Source organism: Struthio camelus, chromosome 2 (genome assembly GCF_040807025.1).
Source record: "Struthio camelus isolate bStrCam1 chromosome 2, bStrCam1.hap1, whole genome shotgun sequence".
NCBI lineage: Eukaryota > Metazoa > Chordata > Aves > Struthioniformes > Struthionidae > Struthio > Struthio camelus.
In genome coordinates, this window is record NC_090943.1 from 93824399 (window position 1) to 93841339 (window position 16941).

General features: G+C 44.0%; 1 protein-coding gene across 7 annotated transcripts in view; it reads left to right on the forward strand.

The window, feature by feature from the left end:
* Positions 1-16941, forward strand: part of NFATC1 (nuclear factor of activated T cells 1) — a 120679-nt gene that overhangs the window by 41808 nt on the left and 61930 nt on the right. For all 7 annotated transcript variants that reach the window (XM_068931600.1, XM_068931604.1, XM_068931601.1 and 4 more), the window contains exons 4-6: positions 5618-5820; positions 8957-9129; positions 11325-11465. In XM_068931600.1, the coding sequence (XP_068787701.1) occupies positions 5618-5820; positions 8957-9129; positions 11325-11465 (517 nt within the window). The remainder of the gene's footprint in view (positions 1-5617; positions 5821-8956; positions 9130-11324; positions 11466-16941) is intronic.

Consider the following 16941-nt stretch of genomic DNA (forward strand, 5'->3'; position numbering starts at 1 on the left):
TAGATGAATGTAAAACAGGCCCACGATTAAGTCCGATTTTGATCTTAGCAGCTTCAGACAATATAAATGCAAATATATCATTTGAGACTGGTTCAGATATTTTGTGCAACGTCGCTCAAAAAGAAAAAGAGCAGGTTAGTCAGTGGTCAGTCAGGACAACAACAAAGCATGACCTACTTTCACTTCAAAAGCAAAGACGTGGACCAAGGAGGTCTTACCTACGTACTCAAGTTTTGCCTGCATCCTTACTTTGTAATGAAACAGCCTCGCCTTTATTTGGGAAGGAAAACCCTTTCAAAAACATTGTGCCCCTGATTCTCATTGGGAGCAAAGTGCCAGGTGTAAACTTTCACAGCAAGGGAAAGTATGGCTCTTTCCATTTGGATCCAGGGCTGCCAAACAAAGCGCGCTCTGCGGGGAAGGCAAACCCTTTATTACGAGTGAGGCAGCCGAGAGCAGCCTTTGTCACCGGTACGCAGCCACGGAGGCATTAAGAAAAGAGCTTCAGCTTTGGGACTGTGTTACACAGAGAAAAAGATAAAAATAGGGCGTCTGACGCATGCATCCCAAGTGGCAAGCCAGGAAACAGAAACTTTATAGCAAATACAGTATTCCAGAACATGCGTGGAAAATATGCACGTGTGTGAACGTGTAAAAATTTTTCCTAAGCAATCGAAAGATTCAGTCCCCCTTTTCCCCCCTTCCCATTTTGCATTCTTGTTCAATATTTCCTTTACTGTTTACAAATAAACAGTCAAGACTATTGCAGCACGGCCTTTACTGCCGCTGGGCGCATCTGTTTTGCTGAACGATGTGCCAGTAGTACACTCTTCTGTATTTTGGGGGTGCCACAGAATGATCTTTCTGCGCCCAAATGAGAGTAAGTAAAACTAGCCCGTTCTCCTGACATCTGCAGCATGCCAGAAACTCTCCCAAAGCTCAGCACTGTCTGTCACAGCAAACGGGTGTTGGGTGCATGATCTAAAATTAGTCATCCGCAGTATGTGCCCCTTTAAATGTTAATCCTTGCGCTGTTCTTTTATTGCTTCTGTTGGCCTACAAGATTATGTGACATAATATAAAAGTAAATAATATGATGCAATGGGTAAAACTAAAAGGGAAATGCATATCTGAGATCAGATGTCTCCTACTCCAGAATTTAAAATAAAACACAGCAAAATCAGCTGTGTAGTGATGAGACTAGGAACTCGTCTTTCTGAATGATTTGTACACTTCTCAGCTCTTGAATACCTGTGTTCATTTATAAACACAGCTATACTCTAAATACTACTTGTCTTCGTGCTCAGAACTTAAAGGCAGGAAAAAGCTGCCGAAAGCTGGAAGAGCAACTGACCGTGAACTGTGATAGAAGGAGAGCCCAGGACTTAGCAAAGCCCAACAGTAAGGTAGAACTGGGACCTAAAAAAACCCTTGTATATTTAGTTTAAAGATCAGAAGCTTTAAAAAAACAAAACGAAACATGCACCTGAGATCTTACTATTTCATTTCCAGCGTTTGAACACGTCATGCGAGGGGCAGGGGAATGTAGAGCTGTGAACTTTGTATGTTAACTTGACTCCTGCTACTGAAGCTGCAAGAAAAGCCTAAGTATCATGAGCTGAGACTCACAAGTAGGTTGCAAGATACGGCAACAGCAGAATCCGGATTTAAAAATAAAGCTTCGAATAGCAGAAACTAATGCAAGACAGACAGTTTTTACCCCATGTGCCCCGATGCAGTAAAACGTAGGGGTATCTAAGTATGCGAATTTGCTTTTGCTGAGTTGCGGTTTTAGTTATTCGCCAGTCTATTTTTATCTTTTAAACAGCCTTGTAATTCAGTATGTGTTTGTTTTAATTTTACACCGTCCATAAAAAGCACCGTCCATAAAAAGCCGGAGAAGTGACCGTTGGTAACGCGTAGTTACGTTTTTATTTCCTTCCAGGAAATTCCTGCAGAAACTTAATCAGTATCTGTGTCACACTGCATTACTTTTTCCCCTGCGAACCCGTACGTCACTCGTGATGGAGAGGGCGCAGCCGTACGCCGCCTCTCCCCTGGCATCGCCGCCTCGCTGCCGAGGCTGGAAAGGTTGACGCAGCGCGCGACAAGGCACGGCCGAATCCAGGTCACTCCGCTCGAGCCTGCGCCGGTGGCTGCTGTAGGCAGCTCCGGCTCCGAGGCGCGCGGGGACGGCGCGGTGCTGAGTAAGGACGGGGCTTTCCACGTGGTCCCAGGCGGTGCTCGAACGGTCCCTTCGGGTGGTCAGAGGCTGAACTGCGGTTGCCCTTGAAGCGCTCGGCCTCGCTCCTCGCGTGCTAGGAAGTGCAGCTGGCAAGCGCTGTTTTTGACGTGTTAGTACGAACGTTCGTATCCGGGTCTTGGGGCAGCTCCGCAGAGGAGCCGAGCGTTTTGTGTGATTTGGCGCTGAAGGTGCCCAGCAGCACAGGCCAGAGCAGTGGCTGCGAACGAGGAGGACAGCAGGCGTCAGAGGCGCGGGAGTTCAGGGTCGTCGCAGGACGACTACGCTCAGCCTCGTGGCGGATGCGTTTGACATGCTGCCCAAAACCCCCACTGGAAGAAAATACCTTTTTTTTGAGATCTGCCACTGAAATCTTGGAAATGTAACTTCTCACGCTTACTCAGGCAGCAGATTAGCAAGTCGCTGCTCCTGTTAGCTTTAGACTCGGGAGAGAGTGAGCCTTTCCCCTGCTGCTTGTGGCTGCGAGGTTGTTAATTGAACTAAAAGATATGGCCCACGGTACCTTTTTGAAGCGAGCGCTTAGACTTAGGTCTCCCTTTATCTCACTGCTGTTTCGATGATGTCGCCGTGCTTTGTACCGGGGAAGGTGAGGAGGGTTCAGAAGAACGAGTGAAAACCGAAGAGCTTTCAGCCGCCTTCCTAACGAGCCTCTCCTACGTGCATTCACTGAACGGTCACGGGTCCTCCTGCCTCTGGGTTCACAGGAGAGGCCCGTCAAACAAACCCTCCAGGGAAAAATAAATAAAAAGCCAGGGGGGAGGGAATGACAGAGAAGCAAATTGAAAAGTCAGATTTTCAAACTTCTGCAAATGCGTTTTAGATTTGACAACGCTGCTATGTAAAATAGAAGGCAACCCTCGCTCCGCTCCAGACTGCCTTCGTGCGGTGTCTCAACAGTGTGGGTCTGGAAAAAGACTGTAGCGCTGGAAATCGGTCTCTTCCTTTCCCCACGTCCTCCCAGCATCCATGCGCTTCAGCTAAGAACGTAAAAATTGCTTATATCACATCAAACCGCTTGAAGCTCTTCTGTTTTCCTCAGCAGCCAAAGTGTGGGATGAAAAACTACAGCGCACCTGGTTAGCGATGGGAAGGTGTAAAGGCATGATATTCTGCCTGGCTAACGTATTGGTCATCTTAGGACCTGAAACATTACCATTCTGTATTACTATTACCGTAAGCGTGTTTGATAGCAATATAAAGGCTTTGTGTTTGTGTTTGCTTTCACCAGAATTTTGTGGTGTTCAAGGACTAAAAAGACTTGAGATCTATGTTCTTCATAACGTTGCAGTTGGCAGATGGTAAAATACCCTGGAGAGATAGACCTTACGTTATTATGAAGCCAAGAATGGCATCTTAAGCTTTAAAAAGAGAAAAAGCAAGCAAAACACGGTATTTGACACTGGTTACCCCACTCGCTTTCAGCTTTATTTAGATTTGTTTGGGCTTGCAAGCACCATAAATTAAAAATGTTGCTACGCACCAAATTATAATTGATGGTATAATTTTGGTATATCAGATTTAGTGATGGTGCAACAATGATATGTAGCTGGTGAAAGCCTGCCCAGTTCCATGTGAACCATTAACGAAGGAAATCAAACCTTTCCCAAAAGTGAAGAGAGGTGCCCAGCGACAGCGCATCTGCAGTGACAGCCCACCTTGCCCATGCTCCTTCACTCTCCTGTAGCCACCGCATCCTCCCTTCCCTAGGAACGGAGCCTGACAGCGAACGAGTTGGACATGATTATTTTTGTAAGACTTCTTTCCCAGCATCCGGTGACGGCGTTAGGAAACGGAGCTGCTGTGGGAGACAACAGATCTATTTTACCTGCGCTCGGGAGATGCGAGCCCGGAGCCCGTAGGCATCCGTGCAGAGCTTTAATCAAGCTGGTTGAGGTACCAGTAACACTGAAAAAGTGGCAGCACCAGTTCTGCTGAAGGCTACAGCAGCCAACGCTTGCTCCCGGGTACGTACCTGGGTGGCTGAGCTGCGCTGCAAGCACTGCGTTGCTGCTGCTGGGACTGAAGGCACCGGGGCTACCTGGCTGGAGAAAAGGTGTTGTGGGCACTGCTCTGACAGTGATGAAGCCAGGCCAAAGCTATCAATGAGGGAAAGCCGTAACGCCTCTGTGCCTGCCCAGCGCACGTTTTGCATGCAGCGACAGGCTCCGCTTGGCACCGCGCTAGCAGCGTGAGCCATCACCAGCTCCAGCTCGCATGGTGTCTGCCAATTTTAGCCAGACGCTAGAGCAGACGTAACCAATTAGGGGGCTTCCTCCCGCTCCGTGCCCGCCTCATCTGCCCCTCAGATGGGTCTGCTGAGCTCACCCCTCCTGGCCCTCAGCGCAGCCAAGCCTCGTCTCTGAGACCCTCAGAGGCTGAAGGTGACAAATCAACCAGGTGAGCCAAACCGGCAGTTGCTGAGCTAAATTTGTCTCTACTTGAAGCCAGCCGTTGCTAGTGAGAATCTATGGTATTCTCATTCTTCACTGAGTTTAGATTGGCCTTCATTTAAATCCCAAACTATGCATGGAGCTAAGGGGAGCTGATTTTTTGGAAAAGTGGGCTGTTAACTGCACAAGAGCAGAGCGTGCTAAATTCGGTCAGATACACAGGTTGTGTCCCAGGCAGATGTTCTCCTTTGCACCACTATAAATCTAGAGCAACTTCTTCAGCACAGCTGACTGACGCTACGCTGGATGGGATCAGGCTCTGTCTCTGCTCCTTCCTCAGCACGTAGCAGAAATAACTCCGTTGACGTCGGAGTGGTCACTGTAACATGGATGAGGTTCAAGTCAGGCCCAGTAGCTTCAGTGAGATTTTTGCGCAATTATACTAGAATTTGACACACACAGTGAGCAGCTAGTCTTGTACATGTGATCTACCTCCATTCTATTCCAGGCAGTATTTATCAGCGTAAAAAGAAGTGTCCTGAACAGCAGCCTGCTGTTGGCTGGTGGGACAACCCTGGAAGTCCAGAGATGAGCAGTGGTCCTTTCCAATGGCAAGCCCGTTGGCTTTGCCACCCTCAGTACTGTGAGGGAACATTGACTTTGTTGTTTTTCTGTTGAACGCTGCAAGAGAATTTACGCAAGTTTTGTATGCACATAGCAGGAGTTCAAAAGCTAACCTTGTCTGAAGTGCCTCGGGTCATTTAGAATAATGAGACATTTTCTGAGTGCACCTTTTTATTGTACCAATATTATGTTACAGGAAAAATTGAAGGGGGGAACTTAACACATAGCACCTGTCACAAGTTCTCTCCTTGAATTAGACTCTCTTGCTTATAAAAATTTAATTGATTCCTAGCAGTTTATGTGTATGGTGCTCAGTGGGCGTTTTCTGTTCTCTTGCCAGCTACATGGTTACTTAGAAAGTGAGCCGCTCACGCTACAGCTGTTCATTGGGACTGCAGACGACCGCCTGCTGCGACCCCATGCTTTCTACCAGGTTCATCGAATCACGGGGAAGACCGTTTCCACCACGAGCCATGAAACAATACTTTCCAACACCAAAGTCTTGGAAATTCCACTTCTTCCAGAGAACAACATGAGAGCAATGTAAGACCCAGACACTGCATCTGACTGCTTAGCACTTTCCTCTTGGTCTTGGTCTGGTCCACTTGATTTCTTCTATGCTTTTTTTTTCCTCTTACACACTTTCCTTTTCCTGCCTTTTTTTTGGAAGTTCTATCTGCAACAGTAGGTTTTCACAAGTTTATTAAGAAAACTGCTCCTAATCGACTTAACAACAAAATGAACTTTGCAAATATTTATGACAACTGATTGCTTTCATTCTAGAGTTTCAGCCAATGTGCTTATTTGCCATTTAAAATAAGTATCTCAGTTACCAAGCTGTAAATATCTCCTACCTCAGCTCCTGCTTTTAGGTTCTAAATATGATACCTCGTACTCCTGTATGCACTAGCACAAGGAACAGGGTCTACTGAAGTTTCTCTTTAGATTTCAAGAGAATCTCTTTGACAGTATTTCCAAATAATCTAGCCTTTGCTGAGACCCACTCTTATTTATTATATAATAAAAATTAGCGTTTTGCAGTGCCATTTATTTAGAAGCAAAACTGTTAGAACTAAAGCAGTTAAAGTTGATATGACTTGCAGACCGCTCGTGTTAAACTAAGGTAAGTTTAGTCTTATGCAGAAAAGCAGGCATCAATATCTAAGAATCTCTGAGTTGATAGGAGTTTGAGTGATAATTAAGTGGTCCGTAGGTCCATTACACACAAGTGAATTTCATTGTAAGATTACTTAGAAAGGGTGAAATTTTCTTCTGTGAACGTGACCTGTATGAGAGCTTCCACATCATTTAATCTCTCCTGTTTAAATGGTCATCATCCTTATTTGAGTTGTCTGCCTTGGGGTAAATGTGTTTGTACATATGTGCGTACAAGAGTGTGTGTGTGTCTAAATATATATGCATACATCTATACATATATATATATATATGCATGTTTGTGTGTATTTATAGGTATACAGAAATATGGGTAGGTAGACAGGCAGAAGGCAAGCAAGCCAGAAATCCAGGCCCCACCAAACCAAAGATTATGGGAAAATCTACACTAGGGTCAGGATATCACTCCTGTTATTCATATGCTGTTTTCTGCACTTAACAAAGTGACAAATGATATCAGACAACTGAAGTCCTTCTGCACGTAGCAGTTATTAGAAGCTAGTTTGCCGCATCATGTGCGACATGCCCTAGAGTGCATCATGTAAATAGAAGAGCTAGAACGGGGTTAACTTAATTGCCAACCAGGACTAGGGTGATCACTCAAGAGTCGAGGACCTCTGTCCTTCGGTGTAATTGTATGGCATGAGCAGCCTCCAAAATTATTGGCCGTGTTTTCTGTTGTTGTAAGCTGGCACAGCTCCATTGAAGTTACTGAAATTTCACCGATTTATACTCATGGAATATTTATTTGGCCCTTTATTTACCCAGTTTGAATAATATTTTTGGCCATTTAGGAACATTGTTACTGTTTCTGTCGTCTTTCTTCTTATAATAAAGGTAGTTAACACAGTTCGGGAGCCAAGCTGAATATTTTCATGACATGCGTGCCAGATCGTAGTAGAGTTCTCTCAAGAACCACAAACAATGCTTTGGCATATATAAGCCTTACACGTCAGTAGTCTAAAGCCTCATGTAGAGTTAACAATGAGTTGAAATTTGGAGCCAAGGACTTCTCTCACAGATACTTTGTGTATTTAGGCGTTGATTCAGCAAAGCACTGAAGCTCATCTGTGCATTTTAACTTTCGCACGTTCAAATGCTCCTATTGATTTCAGGCTTTAACGTCTGTGATTTTATGAGCCTGAATTTAAATGCTTGACCTTGTCTGAAGTTTAAAATAGAGACTAAATTAATTGTTGTTAAGTTTTTTTATTTATTTTACAAGTATTGCTATAAAAGAGACAGCAGCTAGTAGTACACTTTATTCTGTCTTGCATGAATCTTCTTACAGAATTTTGACATAGGTGCAAATATTTCATAATTCTTATCGACTCATCTGCAAATATACATTGTTCAGAAGCTTTAATACATTCATTAGTTTCTTTGATCGTATCAGCAAGGGTGTTTGTTACTCTGAAATCCATACTTTAGAAAAAACGCAGATCAAAAATAGGCTGCCGTAGTTCTTTGCAGTTTGCTTCAGAACTGAGCTTCAAAGGTCTGGAGGGGAATTAAACTGTTTGAATGCGTTTACATGCATGCTGACTTATTTAATCTATGTGCAAAATAAAATTACACTATGCATATTCAGTGTAATAAAATGCATGCCAGAGATCTGTAACCAGAAGAAATTGCCATGCATGCTTTGTAGTCATCGCCAAAGCAGAGGTATTTTTGCAGTGGGTTTTTCAGTGCCTATGTTTATATATCTTTTGTTCTGTGAACAAAATTTGCTTTGACAAACTTTCCAGCTTATAGGCCTATCCACAAGTAAACCAAAAGAACTGTAGGGGAGAGGGAGGTCAGAAATAGTAGTTTTATCTGACTAAAAGCATAATTTTCCCCAAGATGGAGGGAGAACCCTGAGTTTAGGTTTTTTATGCAGAGCTTCGGCTCAACACTCCTTTTGGGAGTCTTTCCAATTCCATTCAAGGACAAATACATTGACAACAGAACTGACCTCAGTGAGAGCTATGCTCATTAACAAGCATTTTCAGGACTTTGCTCTAAGTCATGGGAGATTTTTATCCAAATGAGCAATAACAAGTGAAATTATAGGCATCCCTGCATTCTAGGTTGGTAACGCTTTGTGTACCACTCTGCCATTCCATGGACTTTCCTCGCCTCAGTTGCTGTTTCTTGGGGCTTTAGTTTAATCTATAAGCTCCATCCTTACAGAAGGTTTTGAGGAGGGAGGCTTTTTTGGTTTTCTCCCTTTGGGAATTGAAGTGAAAGCTAACAGCCCAAATTTGCGTGCTCAACAGCGGTTAGTACCTCTTGCTACAGATAGATAGCCCCGACAGAGATACTTGTGGATGTAAATCCTGGGCTAAATGATGTTCTGCAGTGTTTAGTCTGGTCATTGGGCTCCATGTGAGAACTCCAATGTCTGACTCAGATTTTAGAGAAAAAACATGAAGGAGAGAGGGAAGAAACTGTACAGCTGTGTCTTTCTGAAATCTGAAATTCAAATGAATTGAATTGCTCTGTGTTTCGTTATGGATAGCATTGACTGCGCTGGAATATTAAAACTCAGAAACTCTGACATTGAGCTGCGGAAGGGAGAAACGGACATCGGGCGGAAGAATACGCGAGTGCGCCTCGTCTTCCGAGTTCACATCCCGCAGTCCAACGGGAGAACTCTGTCTCTGCAAGTAGCGTCGAACCCTATCGAGTGCTGTAAGTAGCAACAGCTGTCTTTCTCTTGCCAGGGATTGTGCCACCTGACATAAAATCTTTGCCCATTAGCCTGTTAAACATGGCTTTTGCTTTGCCTGTATATTTTGTGAACCTTGCTCTACTGCTTGAAGACATGCGTATGTTTGTTAAAAAATGCCCATTTCTTAGAAAAAACGTTTAGCTTTCTGTGCATTCAATTTTGTAAGGAAGAGTTCATTTAAAAGTAGAATTGCGTTAAACTAATAGTGGATCTGGAAGTGAGAAGATTTGGGATTTTGGTGACTCCCTTCAAATAAGAAGAGTTATGGAGTAACTCCCATACTCCCATAGTTATGCTGTAAGAGTTTTGGAGAACTCCCATCGTGTCCTGTTCACCACTTGCTCCCCAACATAAAGCAAAAGACAACAAACAAAACCCCAGCGCCTTTGATGAGGAGCTAGCAGCACACTAAAGCTGCCACATCAGCACAAGCTGCTTGCGGCTTCAGAAAACCTACAGAAACTGGGTTTCCGCATTGGGGTCTCTTTGATAGAAGAGACTACTTTTTATCAGATATATTACTGCAGTCTCTAAAGGCACCTGTATCATTCTTGCTCTGGAAACCTAGTCAGCCTCCCCCCCTACACAGTCACAAAACAAAAGCAGTCTGCTTCGTGTCGCTTTAACGTTCCCATACAAATGGTGAACGTTGAATTTCACTTTAACTCCCATTGCTGACTTGGTGTGCTGGGTGCGACCCAGAAAGTTTTTGGAGGTTTCATTGGATTCAGATTAGCAGACAAAAGCCCAGATGTGTTTTCAGTGAAAATTTGGAGGATATTCTGCGTAGCCCTCACTGGCTTCTTCCTGTTGTCCTGCTAAACCTCTGTGCAATTTGCAGCATCCTTTCTAGCTGCAGTCTTCTTGAGGGAGCATGTGGCTCTGCTTCACTACCCTGGGGAAAGTCGCTGTCCTTGCTGCACCTCCATTTCCCTGGCCATGCCAGGCAAACGCTTGGTGGTGGGAACGGAGTTGCTTTAGGACAAGGCTGTGCTATTAACGAAGAGCCTCCTTACCTTTAACAGCTAGACTGGCATAAAGCCGTGTCTTCTGTCCAGGGTGTGTATGAGATAAATATTTTCCCTTTTTTTCTTTTTCAAGCTAAATTCTTATTCTAGGGCAAGTTCTAGGCTAGCATGCAAAGCAAAAAAAAAGTGAGGAGTCATGGTTTCATCCTGCTCCCGTTGATGAGAATTTTGTTTTTCCTGTGTGGCAGGATAAGGCCACAAGTTGAATACGTCCTGAACTGGTCTTCTGTGCAACCATGCCAAGTTCAGGAAGCCTCTAAATGTGAAGCTGCTTGTATTTGCATCAGTGAGTTGCAGTTTTGAGGAGTGTGTAACAAGCAAAAGTGTGATGTGCACCTCCTCAAAGGAGCGGAAAACAGAAGGAAAAAATAGGCGCAAGTGTTATTTCCAGTGCAGAATGTGGAATAAGCTGGTGCCAAAAACTTCATGCATCTCTTAGTGCATGTGACACCAGGAGGAACCATGTAATCTGGATAAAATGTGGCATCATCCCTTGAAGCATAAGCATGCAAGCTCAGTATCACGGTTGAGAGTGGTAAAATAGGTGCCACGAGAATACAGGATTCTGTTTGCATGATCCACACGTGTTTTGGCACTTAGGTTGTGGTGGAAATACGCTGTCTAAACTGTGAACTTCTGCTGGATTGTGAGGCTCGTGGCTGCTACTGAAAGGCAATTAGCAGAACGGAAACACTGATTATAGTGACTAGAACATGTTTTGGACATGGATGGTCTTGTTCTCATGTGTGCCTTGTAAACACGTAGCCTACACAGAATAGGTAAAGCAATCTTTTGTTTTTTTAGAGAAATTACTTTAGATTAAATAAACAAAATACTTTTTGAGGTAGTATAGATCAAGATGAGTTTTAAATAGCTTGTTCTTTCTGTGATCCTTTTTGATCTGTAATGCTGTGTTTAATAGTAGTATTGTTTACTATCAAGGCACTTAACCAACCATATTTCCTGCAGACCTTCTGACCTTTCTTTGTTTCTGTATCAAACTCAGCTTATCTTGTGAAGGTAAACATACTTACTAATGCAGTATTTACTTTCGTGTGTGTGTTTGTGGTTGCTTTTTTTTTTCCTTTTTTTTTTCTTTTTTCTTTTTTCTTTTTTTAATTCTCCAGCTCAGAGATCTGCCCAGGAACTGCCTCTGGTGGAGAAGCAAAGTACTGACAGCTTTCCTGTTATTGGAGGGAAAAAAATGATACTGACTGGCCATAACTTTCTGCAAGACTCCAAAGTCATCTTTGTGGAGAAAGCACCAGGTATTTCCTTTCAATCTAGGCTCGTGTCTGCCTTTTTCTGCCTGTTTGAAAAATCTTAAAGAAAGACGGATCATTTGCCAAATGATGATACCATAAGCACTGTAATCACATTTCTTCTGCGTGTAATAATAATATGTTTTCCATGTCACTGGGCAAAGCTGTGAAAGTGATCTGAGCCATACTTAGCGCTAAAGTTTCACATAATAGCTGTTGTGGTTACAGGTAGACGACAGTGACACTGAAAGTCAGGGTTTGGCATTTGCTTTTGTAGCAAACCGCAGAAGTACCTGGTAGGATTTGTTTATTATTATTATGCCAGAGAAAAGTGTGCTAAGCCTCTCAGAATCACAGAATCACAGAATGGTTGAGGTTGGAAGGGACCTCTGGAGATCATCTCGTCCAACCTCCCTGCTCAAGCAGGGTCACCTAGAGCATATTGCCCAGGATCACATCCAGACGGGTTTTGAATATCTCCAGGGAAGGAGACTCCACTACCTCTCTGGGCAACCTGTTCCAGTGCTCTGTCACCCTCCCAGTGAAGAAGTTTTTTCTCAGGTTTAGGTGGAACTTCCTGTGGTTCAGTTTCTGCCCGTTGCCTCTTGTCCTGTTGCTGGGCACCACGGAGAGGAGACTGGCCTCATCCTCTTGACACTCCCCCTTCAGATACTCATACACGTTTATGAGATCGCCTCTCAATCTTCTCTTCTCCGGACTGAACAGTCTCGTAGCGTTTCTGTGTGCGATCTACAAGATGATGCAGCTTGCTAAACCTTTTCAGAATTTGTGGAAGAGGAAGCAGTATTGGTGACATTGTGCATATGCACCTTTTTTTGTGGTCAATTTTTGGGTGGCAATAGAGGCCTTTGAAGTCGTATAGAAAATACAAACCCTTGAAGAGCTTTGACGATTTACAAGCCATTCATTAAAGAGGACTTGCAGCGTGGACTCACTCGTTCAGAGGCGATGTTTCTGCTTTACCATGAGGATTCAGGGAGGACTGTCGCCTTCTCCTGTTTCCGCAGCCCCTCCTCTCTGGGCTCTATTCACGCAATCCGTGATGGGACTGCTATTTTGAGGCAAGGGTCCCCAGCCGAGGCTAAAGCGAGCGTAAGTCATGGGCTGCCGTTCTGCAGCGTCAGGCGTGATCTCGGATTTCGGCAGAAGACGGCGACGGGAATCGCGGATCACACGGCGATAGCGCCTAATGCTGCGGAAAAGACAGTGGGAGCGGAGCTGTGGGTCAAAGTCAGGCTCTGAAATGAGATAGTTAAGGATAGTTGTGAGTCTTGTTTTGGAAAGGGTTTCCGTGGCGCTGGCACAAGCCGCGGATTCCTCAGCTGCCAGCCGAAACCCCCCTGAACTTTAAACCGTCTCCTGCGCTCCTCCGGCACGCCGCGTCTCCCGGCCGCGCCAGGGCAGGCTCTGGCGTTGCGGCCGCTTAACCCTCAACGTTCGTGAAGTTCCCGTGCCGTTCCCTTGCTAGCGGTACAGTAAGGCAGGGTCACGGGGAAGGACCCTCGTGGCGAGCAGGGGTATCTCTTTACGTAAAGAAATCAAAATAGACGTGACTCTACCTCAGGGAGAGCCCTTTCAGTTCTTAACGGGCTGAAAGGAGGAGCGAAAGACCTCCCTGAAATTTCACAGTGGGGTCCTGGTTTGGTGTAGTTCAAGCGATCAAAAGTATATGTCAGTGGGAGGTGATGTCCCGGCTCAGCAGCGAGAGCAAATCAGCGCAGTGTCTTTGGCCTCCAAGTACTGCTCTGTGCTCAGCAAGGCTGTGCTGATATTCCCCTGGTGAGGAAACATGGTGATCCACATAAAGTCGCAGCTGTGAAAAAATGAGAATATCCTTTCTGTGTCTTAAGAAAATTAAAAAAAAATAATAAATTTAAAGAAACCGAACTCTGCTCTTTGAATCGACTTAGGAGAGGGAAGAACGCTGATGTCTGCTTTATAGTTAAACTTCCTTCTGTGTACAAAAATGGGTTAGTGTGACATTTCTAGAGTGAAATCCCAGATTTGTCTCATTGCAGGAAGGAAGCCACGTTAACGGGTGCTCTCTTTCATACTTTCTCTCCTCTTCTTTTATTGAGTTCGAAAAATTTTGAAATATCATGTCCCAAAGGACTGTGACAGTGAAACTGTTCACTAACAGCAGGTAGCACAGTCTGGATATGCACACTATCTCACCTAGCGTTAAATACACCAAAAGCAAAATGTTCACACTATAGCCTTAAATTACAAAAAAGCAAAACAGGGCCAGCCCTGCACTTCTTAACCAGGTGTATATCTCCCGTGAACAAAAGGAGTTTGAGACTGCCCGAAGGCAGCAGATGCATAAATATTTTGTATCTGTGACAAATATTTTATATATGTGACATTTTTAAAAGTTGTGAGAAATCGAAGAGCGTATGGCTGAGCACTGGGTTACGCTGGGGAAATGATGGATGTTTCACTTGGTCTGCTCTCGAGGAAGTAAATGATCAAAAGGATCTAGAGACCCACGGGGTGAAGTCCTCGAGTGGCAGGATGGCCTGCCGCAGGAGCATCTCTTCTACATGAGAAGGTGGCCTGCAATCCCTCTGCACCCTTGCCCAACCCCCATGGACAAGGAAGGGCAGCACTGTGGGAGTCAGTCAGTAAGCTGGCATCATTGAAAAGTAAGTCAAGAGCGTTTAGAAAGTCCCTGTTAAAAGGTCAGATCTGAGACTCTTACCACCCAACGTTAGTCATATCATGGTACGTTTGTTGTAATTGCAGGATGGTGCTGCCTCATGCAAGTACACTGCAGGTGTTGAGCTTTTAAGGTTGAAAGTGCTCAGCATCACCCAGAATTGCTCAGCCCAGATGAGTCTCCCAGCTTCCCCACTGCTGATTCACAAGGCAATTGCGTCACTACAAATTGGTTGCCTACAAAGAGCAATTTTGCGGATTCATCTGGACTGAGCACTTTCCTGCGTTGCCTAATACAGCTTCACACGTTTAAAGCAAACAAGTGTGCTGCATCATTGTCTTAGTGACAGGCTGCTCTGGTGCAATTTTTGAGCAGCATATTTAATTTTGAATGAAAAACGAAGCATACCAACCTTCCCTTCTGAAAATCAGCAGGCTGTGTTTCTTTCCCTTTCAGCTCTTACATGACTATGCAAGTAGGTCAAGAGAGGGAACACCAGCATAGCTTCTCTTTCTCTTAGAAAGCTGGTTATGAACTTTGGTGATTAGCTGGAGACGCTCCTTATTTTTACTGCTGTTGTTGCTTTTGTTTTTGAATTCTAAATGTTAATCACGTTCCTGGTGGGCAGCAGCTATATTCAGCTATTACAAAGTAATAGATCACAGGAATAATTGCACTCCAAAAAGGACTGCATCTCTTGTATATAATTTAAATATTAGATTATATGAGCTCATTTCTTTAGTCCTCACTCGGGCAAAATCCCCAGGCCAGCAGGTAGTCTGTGTGAGCTCATCTAATTCGTGCTAGTCTGCGTACTTGGTTAACACAGCTTTTGGGAACACTGGTTGTTTGTTTGTTTGTTTGTTTTTTTCTGTCTGAATAATTTCTTTAAGTCTGCTGAGCGCACTGTGGTCCGCTGAGTGTTTTTCCAAGCGTGAGTCCCAAGCTCCGCGTCTTCAGGGCTAGCGCTCAGCTGTTGCGGTCCCAGGAGGAATGGCATTATCCTGGCCTCCCGCGTGGGGAGTCTGTCTTAACAATGACTCATACAAGAGGGAATCCCTGAAGAATGATCAAATCAATCCTCGAGCTGGCGAGGCAACGCTGTGCTTTCGGCTTAACCCCTTGCTGACTTCTTTTCAGGCACGAGGCAGATGAAACGGAGCAAAACGTGCCTGCTGGTGCTGCGTCTCTCAGGGAGGAAATTAGGCAACCAAGGGACCGAGATGTACGGAAGGGCCTGTGAAAGGAGTGCCGGGGAGACCTTGCTTGAAAAGTGCAGTCCCTTGTGGTACAGTGCCGCTCTGAGGCGGAGGGCACCCTTTTTAGTAAATCAATGAGCCTTTCCAGAAGTGGACTAAAATTTGCTCAAGCCTTTTATAGTACCATAAAAAAAGTTTTGTGTGTTGAAACAAGTACTTATTTTAAGGGATTCTGGTCAATGTTTTATTACTTGCGCATCAGACTGTATTTTCCAGTGGTGAAAGATGGCATAAAATGACCATTCAAGAAACTTAAGCATAGTGAAAATGTGAATGCCGAATGTGCTTTGAGAGATTCACTCTTTTAAATTCAGGATTTCCGTAAACTGACGAGTCCCACGATGACTTTGCCCTTCAAATTACTCTAGCAAGTTTTTTTTCTTCCCTTTTTTTCAGTTTCTGTCTCTCTATGTACTCAAGGTTTTGTCTTCCTGAGTTTCAGAAGTGGCCTGTGAGTCTGCATGTCACAGTTATTGGGTGCTAGGTGCAAGGCACCCCACAGAAAGCTTTTTTCCATCAGAAGCCTTAGTACTTTCTAAAAATACCTGCTTGCAACATGTTAGTGGCAAGGATCTTTGATGTCTCTCTGCTGGATTCACTGTGGAGGTTAGGTGTGCATTTTGGTTACAGAAATGGATGGAATGAAGTTGATGTTTGCTAGCTTTGAAAGACTAGGAAGCAACAAAATGTTTCCTGTCTAACGCGCTGATCTAAAAGAGTACAGATCTTGATCTAGAATTGCAATAAATAACGCTAACTGATTTACTCTTTTTTTTTTTGAACCTTTTATTTAGTTTCTAGGTGGTAAATGCATCAGGAAAAAATCATTAAGGAAGGTTTGAAAAAAGCAATAATCTTTTGAGAGTATGTTTAAAGAGTATATATCTGGCAATTACATTTTTTGTAACAACTGCTGGAAGCATCATGTATTTGTTTTCAGAGCTGAATTTTGGATGGTAACATGAGTTGCTGGATCTTTGTTGTTAATTTTGAGAGCCATTTTTTCATGGTCAAAGACGTGTACTTGATATTCATTGTGACAAGTGTCTCCCTGAAAATGCATCGCTCTCTTGGATGGACGTTTAATAGAGTTCACAATTTGTAACGCTATATCTCTGAATAACTCCAGGTTTATGGACTTTATGGGTTTGAACATGTTGTTAATTACACAGCCTTCAAACCAACAGCGATCCTAGCACCTCCATACTCTGTAGCCTAATTACATAATATCCCCAGCTATCGCATCCAAAGCCTGTGGAAGTTAAGCTGCCGAAAGATACGGTAGTAAACAGTACCTAAACAGCATTTCATCCATTGATTTCCTTCTCTTTTTGTTTGATTGAATATTCTCAAACAATTAAAGAGTTTGTCAGATTTAGTTATTGCTTCACTGTTAATTCCATTGGTTTTATTTTGTTAAATGGATTTATTCTGTCACAATTATTCCTGTTCCTCAGCTGAACATTTTTATGATATTGGAACGCAAAGATGTGACGTGGTAACAGTTACGCTAGAGCAGGTAAAAGATAGCTAGGTGAAATCA